The sequence below is a fragment of the Pygoscelis adeliae genome, unplaced genomic scaffold (assembly GCF_000699105.1).
Source record: "Pygoscelis adeliae isolate BGI_AS28 unplaced genomic scaffold, ASM69910v1 Scaffold259, whole genome shotgun sequence".
Lineage (NCBI taxonomy): Eukaryota > Metazoa > Chordata > Aves > Sphenisciformes > Spheniscidae > Pygoscelis > Pygoscelis adeliae.
Genome location: NW_008825497.1, coordinates 240768 through 251025, shown reverse-complemented (window position 1 = coordinate 251025; position 10258 = coordinate 240768). Strand labels below are relative to the sequence as shown.

Genomic DNA, 10258 nt, shown 5'->3' with positions numbered 1-10258 from the left:
CCCACCCACGTTAGTGGTAACCCACAAGCAGCGGGTTTGGCACAGTTTTTACACTGCCTCAGGCAGTACCTGCCGAAGAGATCTTGTGCTACGTTTTCCAATTCGAAGTCCTGAACTCTGTCCTGATTTTCAAAGCTCTGAGTGCTGGCCAGTTCCTGTGGGGTCACCAGGAAGCCACTGTGCAGTCAGCACTTCTGGAAAGGTTTCTGAATATCTGCTTGTTGAGATGGTCTTCAACAACTGGTTTTGCACACCCTGCTCTTGACAATGCTCATCAGAGCTTTCTGGAATAGTTTGGTTATAATGTTAATTATAACTGATCTAATGAGTGTGATTGTGAATTTAATCTGAAAAAATGTTATATAGAGAAGAAAATACATGCTGAAGTAAGTTGACGTTCATCAAAAAATGCTGAGGACAGAACCCAGAATCAGTCTTGATTTAAAATAATTTGAAGAAACATGTCTAAATTCTAAGTAACTGAGTGTTGAAATGTGTTTTAAATCTGCTTAGAAACCAAACTTTAAAATAGCTGGAGCTGTTTATGAGTTTCTTTTTTACTGCTTAATGGAAGAAAGACATTGTAATTCTTCTTTTTTTTGTTTGAAAATCATTAATAGCAGTGACAGCCTTGGTTCAGCCAAGGGTTGAACTGGACCGTGTTCCCTAGCATGTCTTGAGTTTTAACCACATGGATAAACATTTGAATTTGTTAACATAAGGCCCACTGATTCATCTAATTTATGGAGAAAAGGTTTATAAAACAAGAATAGGACAGAAACAGCGCAGCTCACAAAAATACTTAAAGGAAAATAGGAAAAATTAGAACACTGAAAAGGTGAAAATTCTTAGTATTCAAAAGGAAAGTCGAGTGCCTGACATCAAGGAAAAGCCTACCTGTGGATGTTTTAATAGAAAATGAACAATGTGAATGTCAGTCATTGTCTTTTAGCTAAGGACTGAAGCCTTTGTGACTTCTCGCCTAAGTTTTTGACCTGTGAAATACAGAGTTCTCCGGGCATTTGATATATGGGGCTTCTCTTCCAAATATCGCATAAGCTCTGGTATAGAAGGTCATTCTCTTTGTTCAAGGCATCTAATCTTGGTTTTTGACAGCCGTCGACAGTTGTGGAAACACTGGCTTTGGGGTAAGGTGGGTCAGGGGAGCTCTGCACATCCAGTCCTATTCACACTTCTTGAAGGTCCTTCTTGCTTAGCTCTCAGCTGGACATCCTTTGGAGACTTTGTATTAGAAGTCCTCCATTTGTGAAAGGGGGACAAGGGAGCTTGTGGCAGATGGTCTCTGGTGTCTCTGTCTGTTGTTGGATGACAAGCTCTGGTTTGCTGATTATTTCGTTTAGACGGTGCCGTTAAACTGTATGAGAAAACTTAAAAATGCCTTCAGCTAAACAGATCCTAAAGCAGGAAGACCTTGTAATACGCCTTACCTTATTTGTTACTGTTGTTAGATAAAATGAAATGGTATGATCTAACAGTTCGTCTCTGAATCTTTTCCTTATTAGGTATTTCAGCCTGGATCACAATAAATTTTTTAACAGGTATGTGTACATGAGCATGTGCGTAAAGATATGACTGATGCTGTGAAATTCATGCTGTTTTCTGCCCCTGCATGGGATTTGCTCATTCATTGGCGTGGAGTGGGAGAAAGAAGGATCTGGGAATAAGTTTTTGGCCTGGCCTATTTAAGTCATTAGGATTTTGGCCATTTACTTGACAGAGTGAGAAGTTTAATCCCTTTTGCTAGATGTTTAATGTAGCCTTTCTTTCAATCCCCTGTAGGGTACCAGAGCGTTTTATTCATTTTTAGAGTCTGCCACTAGCTCTGGCAGCTGCACAGAGTGGAAGAAAGTGCTATGCTACTTCCTTACAGATTTGTATCATAGAAATACCACAAGTGTTTACACTGCTGAGTTAGAAAAGGGTAACTGAAGAGTAAAGAAAAAACTAAGCTGAAGCCCTCTCTGACAATAAGTAAAGCAGTCTGCCATCCAAGCGCTCTGTTCAGCACACACAGTGTGTGGAGCAATACAGCAGGTGATCTAAAGCTTTTTATGTTTACAAGAAATATCAGAAAGGTCAGAGATCTTCAAACATCAGCTATCATGAGGTATACCAAGGTACTTGGCACAAACTAGTCTTGTCAGGAAAGTATATTTGAAGGACCTAACTAAGAAGGACTGGATTTAAATGAGAAAAGAGGTCTCGGCTGGCAGCAGGAAGAATTCCAAGAGAGCCGAGTCTCTTTGGCCAGCTCCTTTCAGTCTGTCATCCTATTGGCCACAGGAATCTGCAAAATATCACTAAGGGATCAGGGAGAGGTGGCCAAGAAAACCACATTCCTCTGTGTTACAAAGTGGTTACCAGAGTAGAGTTTGCAAAAGGGTCCTTGCATCCACTGAAAAATGTTGAGGAATCCAATAACCAAAGCTGCTGTAATTAGGGCATAAACAGCCACCAGAGAAATAAGAGAAACTCTGTCACTTGAAGATTTTCAGGTCACCCTGATAAAGCCAAAATAAGGGCCCAGTAGATGACGGTATAATTTAGTGCTGCCTGGAAGCTGACAGGCGGAGTTTGTCCTCTTTCTTTACCACTGTACTCCTGGTTTTGTTCCTAGCCAGTTTCTCACAGCGCCCACCGCGGCTTTCTCTGTTCTGTCACACATTTCAGGTAGCCTAGATGATCCGCAGAAGAGAAGTGTGGGGATGCTGGATTTGGGTGGTGGATCAACACAGATCACCTTCCTTCCACGCACCGAGGTAATGTGAACATGCACACTGTTGGGAAATGCTGGTGCAGAAATCAGTAACTGCTCAGATTTGTTTCCCTTGGAAACAGACCAAGAGTTTGTCAGTGTGACATGAAGCCACGCTTCTGACAGAAAAACCCAGGTCACTTGGTCACATCTGCCTTGTTATAGCCAGTCATGGAGGCATTCACAACTCTGTCAGTCTTCTTACTCCAACTCCGTGAGTCAGTGGTGCGTGTGGTGAATCTGCCAGAGCTGCTTTATCTTGGGGAAAATGCAGTGTTCGCCTGAGCATCTTAATCCTTGACTCTCAGTTTGTGCTGCTTATAATGAAGAACTCAAAGGCAATGCTGTTAATGAATTCAAGTCCAACATTTGGCCTATACTGGGTTTTAAGAACACAGTAAGATGCCTTCTCAATCCTTGTTTCTGGTTTTCCTGAGTTCGCTCAGTTGCAAATGAATGCTTTTTAAGAAGCAACTGTTATTACGCAGTAAAAAATACGTGCTGATGTTTGTCATTTCAGCTTCCCGTTGTGGCATTTTCATAGGTGTTCTGTGAGCTGGAAGCCCTGTGGATGTGGAGTCGTAAGGCTCTGGCCTGAGCAGAGACACTGTTCATAGTAAAGCTGCACAAAAGCAGAGGGTTGGGATGCTGTATCTAGTGTCCCGGCCTGGGCTAATCAAGACATTGTGCTCTTACAGCAGAGTGACAGGGGATGTGAAGAGTCCGGGATGTGGAAATTCTGGACTTAGAGATGGTGTTAAGATATGAGCAGCGTGAATAGCATCGTGGCCTGAGCTTGGCTCCCCACAAACTCGCGAGCTGTGCTGGTGCACTTGGGGAAGAGGCTGCTAAGTGCTTTAGATAATTACCCTTTCATTTCTTCAGACCACAGGCTGGTCTACACTCTGTCCTTGGCAAGCACAGTGATGTGCTTTTCCTCTGGTTTGTGGAAGTTCACAGCTGAATTCACTTGAGTAGGAAGTTAATGCTTGCCTGGCTTTCATATTATTTTGCACACAGTTTTCCCTAGTAGGGGTCATGTGAAGAGGCAGTTGCTGTAGCCTCTTGACAAAAGCAGTTAAGAGCTGGAACAAGGATTCCTTTTTAATTAAAATAATTCTTTTATACACCAATTTGGTGCGGATACAAATAGAAATGTAAACAGTTTAGACTCTGTCATGTGAAGACATTATTTTAGCTCCAGGTTTTGTGATTGTGTTGTGTATCAGCGGTCAAATCAAAATACTTGCAAATTCATCATTTCTCTCTGAACCATGCTAGGATTGTTTCACGTTTTTCCTCATGTTTTGGAAGATGTTTGCTGCTGCTGGCAGAAACCTTGCAGTGACATATTTTTCTCCCTCCAGGCAACTCTCCAGACATCACCAGCTGGCCATACAACTTCATTTCAGATGTTTAACAACACCTACAAGCTGTATTCGTACAGGTTAGTTGTGGGAAATAGAGCACACTGTACAGATAGGAGCTTTCTATGAAGCCAGTGAGATCTAGGTGTTTTGCTGAAGTGGGGTCCTTGCAAATGAGTACTGGGAAGAAGTGGAGAAACCTGATCCACGTCATTGTGGTGGATTAACCTTGGCTGCCCGCCAGGTGGCCACCAACCCGCTCTATCAATCCCCTTCCATCAACAGGGCAGGGGGAAGAAAATATGACAAAAAGCTCGTGGGTCAAGATAAGGACAGGGAGGTCACTTACAAGTTACCGTCATGGGCAAAACAGACTCGACTTAGAGAAGTTAATTTAATTTATTGCCAATTAAACAGTAGGATAATGAGAAATAAGAACAAAATCAAAAACCACCTTCCCCCCACCTCTCCCTCCTTCCCAGGCTCAGCTTCACTCCCAACTCGTCTATCTCCTCACTGCCGAGCGGCGCAGGAGGATGGAGAATGGAGGTTGCAGTCTGTTCATAGCGCTTTGTCTCTGCCATTCCTTCCTCCTCACTATCTTCCCCTGCTCCCAGTGTTTTGCGAGGGAAGCAGCTTCTTCCCACCTGTGTTTGCTGTGGGGTGTGTTTGGGCTCAAAAAGAGTAAATTCTGTATGCTAGAGGCTGTGCTGCCTTTGAGGAGGGTAGGAGAAATGTTAGGGGACTGCCTTCAGCATTCCCAGTTCTTCAAGAGCCAGATTACCGTTGACAGCTATCGCCTGGTGCTTTTTCAAAGAGACATTATCCTTCTGGGTAAGGGTAATACGAGAGTGGGTTTTCACACTATTCCCCTTATGTGCATTAGCTGCTGAGTGGAGCCATTTTGCTGGGACCACGTAGAGGAGACTGGCATGTCGCAGCCAAGTTGTCAGTGGAGTATCAGAGGAAGGATGTTTGTTGTTTACAGAGGCTTTTATCCCTTTGCAGTTACCTGGGACTCGGGCTGATGTCAGCAAGGCTCGCCATTTTAGGAGGAGTTGAGGGAAAACCCTGTAAGTTATGGGCACTCCTCAAGTCTTGGCTCTGAGCATAGGGTACGTAGCCCTCTTGTGGGGGGAGGAGTTGTCTGTCCCCCTTCCCACTGGACTCAAGGTTCCTGAGTGGTATGTGGACTCTTGTCACCATGGCTGGGTGCATTTGAGACAAATGCAGGAGGTGACACTGCTAGATCCCAGGAGACCTGGATTCTTGCCAGCCCTGGGGGGGCGTGGGACATCTGAGCCATGACTGGGACTCGGAGGTGCCTTGCTGAGGCTGTGGGACAGTATGGAGCAGGGCTGGGGGTGAGGGATCTGAAATCAACTCCTTACGTTTTTCCCTAATGTGGCTTTGTTTTACTTCTGCAGTAGGAGAAGAGGAGGAATTGATCAGCCCTTGTTTACCACCTGGCTTCAAATCTGAATGGCAACATGCTGAGATAGTGTACAAAATTAAAGGACAGAAGGCAGGTATAGTGGTTTATCACTCTTCCTATCTAGGCCAGCGTGCTATTAGCAGAGTAAACGATACACTCTCAGCCTCTTGCAAAGACACTAGATTCTCTGTTTTCTGTTCTATCTGGCTCCTCTTGACATGCTGTTAAAGAGATTCTGCAGCTCCTTCCTCTTGTGCCATGGTGTGTCTGTCCAGTCAGTAAAGCTGCTAGTAGTAATGCAGATGGAGTTGAGCAATCCCTGAACAGGTCTTTCAAAATCCATCAGCCTCAAATGATGTTGTCCATCTCTGATCTATCGCATACTTAGTCCCAACCTGAGGATGGTAAATGTTGCCACTGGAAGACGATGCAGATTTCAGTTCTCTGTGAAGAGCTTACAAAGTGCTGTTGTGCAAAAGGGAGCCTGTTTCCTGGCAGATCCTAAATAAATTGTATGTATATTTAACTCTCTTGCCTATAATATGCTGGGTTTCTTTGCCTTCTTTTAGGTGAGCCTCTGTATGAGTCTTGTTCTAATAAAGTGGCAAAGATGCTCTACAAAAAAGTGCATAAAGCTGAGGAAGTGAAGGACTTGGATTTTTACACTTTCTCTTACTACTATGACCGTGCAGCAGAGGTTGGTCTCATAGGTACGTTTGCTCCTGTTTTCATTTCATTTTAAATGACAAGTTGTGGAACAAATGGTAACACTTATACACACCATGACGCTTTGCTAAGCTGTCATGGAACTTAAGTCTTTTGTTACACTGCTGTGCAGCATTGGTCTCGACTGGGTATTGAATGCTTTTTCATTTCTATAGAGAAGGGACTGGGGCTGTGAAATAGGACCTGCAACTTCTGGTAGTGGTTTTTGAACAAACTGTCTGCATTTCAGAAATCGTTGTTGTCTGATTAACTCTACAATCCAAAATAGAAAAAAGCTCTCATAATGATAAACAAATTTCTTGGGTGGTAAAGTAGTAAAGTGATCTTTGCTTCACTGGCCTTATTAGATGGAATGAAGATTTTCAGATAATTCCACATGTATTCAGAGTGCATCCCATCTCTTTTCCAGTGGTATGCTGGTGTACAGAAGGCTATCGTGTTCAGTGGTAGAAAGCAGATGATGAGATCTCAAGCTAGTTTGCACAAACATACCCCCCCCTCCTCAGCCACTTTGTTTTACAAACAATTTCAGATTTAATATGTCGCAGAGCACCACTGCCCTGTCAAATCTGGTCAAAGGCGTCAACTGTGTTCAGGCAGCACTGGGCAGGGCAGCACAGACATGGGGACAAGGTGAGAGAGTCTCTGAACTATGTTTCTTTAGGAAACGAGGCTAAAAGTTCTTCATAAAACGAGGCTTTTCAGTCTATATTAAGAATCTTTTAAAGGTTCTCTTACCTTTAAAGCAAGCGTGAGTTTTGACATTGATTTCAGTGGCTCAAAGTTTGATTTCTAAACAACTTTTATGACTTGAATCTTATACAAAAACCATAAAAGACCACGTGGTTTTTTTTTTCTTTTAGATAAAGAAAAAGGAGGAAGCTTAAGTGTCGGTGACTTTGAGATTGCAGCTAAATACGGTGAGTAAAATACAATCAAACACACACTAGTAATTGTGTGTAAATTCATACCCAGGTGGCAAATGTGTGACGTGCTGAGAAGCCTGATTTTTTTGTTCTAAGTAAATATTGAGCACCTCTCTTGAGCACCTCTCTCCATAGCATCTCACCAGGATTTCTGCTTATTTCTGAAAATCTCAACTGTTTTAATATTAATTCTTGCTTTTGCAGCCCACATAAGACATCTTATAATACTTATATTTCAAAACTCTCTCAAGAACTACTAATAAACTTGCCAGTTAACAGTTGTCCTGAAATCATGGTTTCAAAATATTAGCATAACCTGTTCTAATCTGATTTAATTTTTCTTTTTGTCTCAAGATTTGTTCATATGCTTGATTGCTAATCGGAAAAGGGGGAAAACTGGTTTGTAGCTTTTCACTTCATCGGCTGCAGAGAGAACTGCCTGTGCAGATTTACAATGTAAACATTCTTTTCTTAATACCACAAAATTGGGCTTTGATCAAACTGACGTGGCTTTTTGCTAAACTTTATGAATGACTGAACAATTGTTGCAGTTCTGATTTCTGGATTACCATTTGTGTAATTCATCCTGAGAAAGGAAGTGGGTTTTATTTTGGTTTTGTCTTTTCTTTTTCTTTTCTTTTGTCTTTTCATTTGTTGGGGTTTTTTTCCTTTGGTTTTGTCAACATCTGTTGAGTGCTTATGCTCGAGAAACATAACACACCTGCGGTTGCACAGATTTTTAAAGCCTTGAAGTAGGTAGAAGAAAAGTTGGAGGCCCTTTTCATCCTTTCCTGGAGAGATACAAGAAACTCGGCTGTCTCAGGGGAGAGGCAGAGTGCCTTGATCCTCCTTCCAGTGTGCCAAAGCTTTTGTGTTTCTGCTACCGTGTGTATGTCATTTCAACCCCACTGTAACAGGTTCCATCACTGCGCAGCTCAGCTGGCCGGGGGTGTTTTATGGATTCATTTGAGGCTTTTCAAAGCTGGGCTGATGCTAGGCCTGAGCCCACAGTGCGCATTCAGACGCTCTTTTCTTTCTCTTTAGTATGTAAGACCATGGAAGTCAGCCCCGGAAGCAGCCCTTTTCTCTGCATGGACCTCACGTACATCACCTTCCTCCTGCAAGAACTGGGCTTCCCAAAGAGCCAAGTCTTTAAGGTGATGCACAAAGTGGATTGCTGGGGAGAGTGGGCAGGAGGGTGCCGCGGCAGTAGTTGTCACGCCAGTAGCTCGGTCCTTGATTTGCCTTCTTGCTACAACACATGCTGTGTGATTGGGGGTGGAGGGACGCTGTCCCCACGATGGTGATAACCGGTTGTGATAACCTTCAGCACTGTATTCGCCTTGCATGCTGCCCCTTCTCCCAACGAATTGTGGTTTAACTCGTTTGTTTGTTTGTTTGTTTGTTTCAAGCTTGCCCGGAAAATTGACAATGTTGAAACGAGCTGGGCATTGGGAGCCACTTTTCATTACATCGACTCGCTCAATAGACTGCAGTACTAAAGCTCCTTGAAGGTGACTTTTGGGAATCGCAGTTTTTGGAAGCCCGGCATGGGAGAGTCTGTTGAAGGGCCTGCTTTTGGCTTCCAGAGTCCTTTGGGAGGTCATCATAAACTAGGCCCCTTTCCTCCCACCCCCTGCCAAGTCTGCTCCATCACTAGCTCTTTTTTACAGTGCGGAGTGCAGTATCTGAAGAATAAGCCTTGATTTGACAGCATCTGCAGTCAACTTGATGTAAACCTTGATCACTGTTGAAGCAAAACAAGCACTCTGCAGAACATCTATGATCTCTATGAGAAAAACACACACCTTTTTGGAATATGCCTGTACTATGTGCTTGTACTGTGCTGAAGTCGCTGTAGGAAATGGTCACTCCAGAAGGAACTCTTTACCGTCCTGATTTCAGGGTGGTTTTTCCTGTTTGTCAGCAGTTTTCAGTGATGATTTTTATTTTACTACTTCCGTGTTTGAAGGTGAACTTGTGTGTGCGCGCGTGCAAAGACAGTGCATTTACACAGATGTGCTGCTGAGAGGCAGCAGCCTTGAAACGCAGTGTGGAAGTCAGCTCTGCTTTCCACTTGCTGAACTAGAAAAGCTCAGGAGCGCTCTGGAAACCGGATAGGGACTTAGAGGCACGAATCAGAGCCTATATGCCCTGTAGGGTTAAAGCCTACAGCCTAACTTTGGTTCCCTGGCTGTTGGGAGATGGATGGTGGAAGACAACATCAGATTTGCTGGATCTAGACGAGCAAGGCCTGGGAGTTGGGTCCAGGGCTAATGATGGGTTTGACAGTTCTAGAGTCGGTCAGGCTAAGATCGGTGAACAAGACACAGCCACAAAAACAAACCCTGAGCACGGCTTATTGGGCCTCACAGACATTGGTGCCTTGGCAAGGTTGATGCAGGGCCCAGGACGAATGCATTTACACGGTGTTTTGGGTGCCGCTTCCTGCAGACGCATCTCACTTTGATAAATGAATGTATTGTGGTTGCACTGAGCCATGGCAGGGTAGCTGCAATGCACCACTCCAACAGTGTCCTGTTGGCGGGCTGGAAGTGATCTCAGAAGCAGCAGGACCTGGAGAGGACATGCTGCACTATTTGTAATCTAACCGTGGAATTGTGTTGTATTTGTATGGGTGTTCAGAGCAGACCCGAGTGGTCTTTTGGGGGTACAAAAGGGCCCAGCCTCCCGGAGAGCCAGCAGTGCGTGCCCCGACTCGTGGGCTCATGGCCGCAGCCTCGTCCTTTCCCTGGGGCAGCGAGATGTGGTGTGTCAGCGTACGGTGCTGCATGGCTGCTGGCTCTGCAGCTGGGTGTACAGGGGACACTTGAACCCCACTGTACTGGCAATAAAACCCCAATTTAAAATGAAAACGTGGTGGTGGTGGTGTGGCTTTCAGCACCAGAGCCCGCGGGGCGGGTGGGTTGAGAAATGAGTGCCCTGATGCTATCTCTATCCCCTCATGCCATCACAGTCCCTCCGTCATCCCCGTCCCCCCATGCCATCCCTGTCCCCCCATGCCACC

The 10258-nt window shown here is 44.5% G+C and overlaps 1 protein-coding gene across 1 annotated transcript in view; it reads left to right on the top strand.

Annotated features, from left to right (window-relative positions):
- ENTPD6 (ectonucleoside triphosphate diphosphohydrolase 6 (putative)) overlaps positions 1–10100 on the top strand; it is a 14129-nt gene extending 4029 nt beyond the window's left edge. The window contains exons 5-13 of the mRNA XM_009331352.1: positions 1524–1559; positions 2692–2780; positions 4144–4223; positions 5152–5216; positions 5571–5672; positions 6148–6288; positions 7168–7224; positions 8275–8387; positions 8643–10100. Coding sequence (XP_009329627.1) covers positions 1524–1559; positions 2692–2780; positions 4144–4223; positions 5152–5216; positions 5571–5672; positions 6148–6288; positions 7168–7224; positions 8275–8387; positions 8643–8732 — 773 coding nt within the window. The 3' untranslated portion in view covers positions 8733–10100. The remainder of the gene's footprint in view (positions 1–1523; positions 1560–2691; positions 2781–4143; positions 4224–5151; positions 5217–5570; positions 5673–6147; positions 6289–7167; positions 7225–8274; positions 8388–8642) is intronic.
- Positions 10101–10258: the final 158 nt, after the last annotated feature.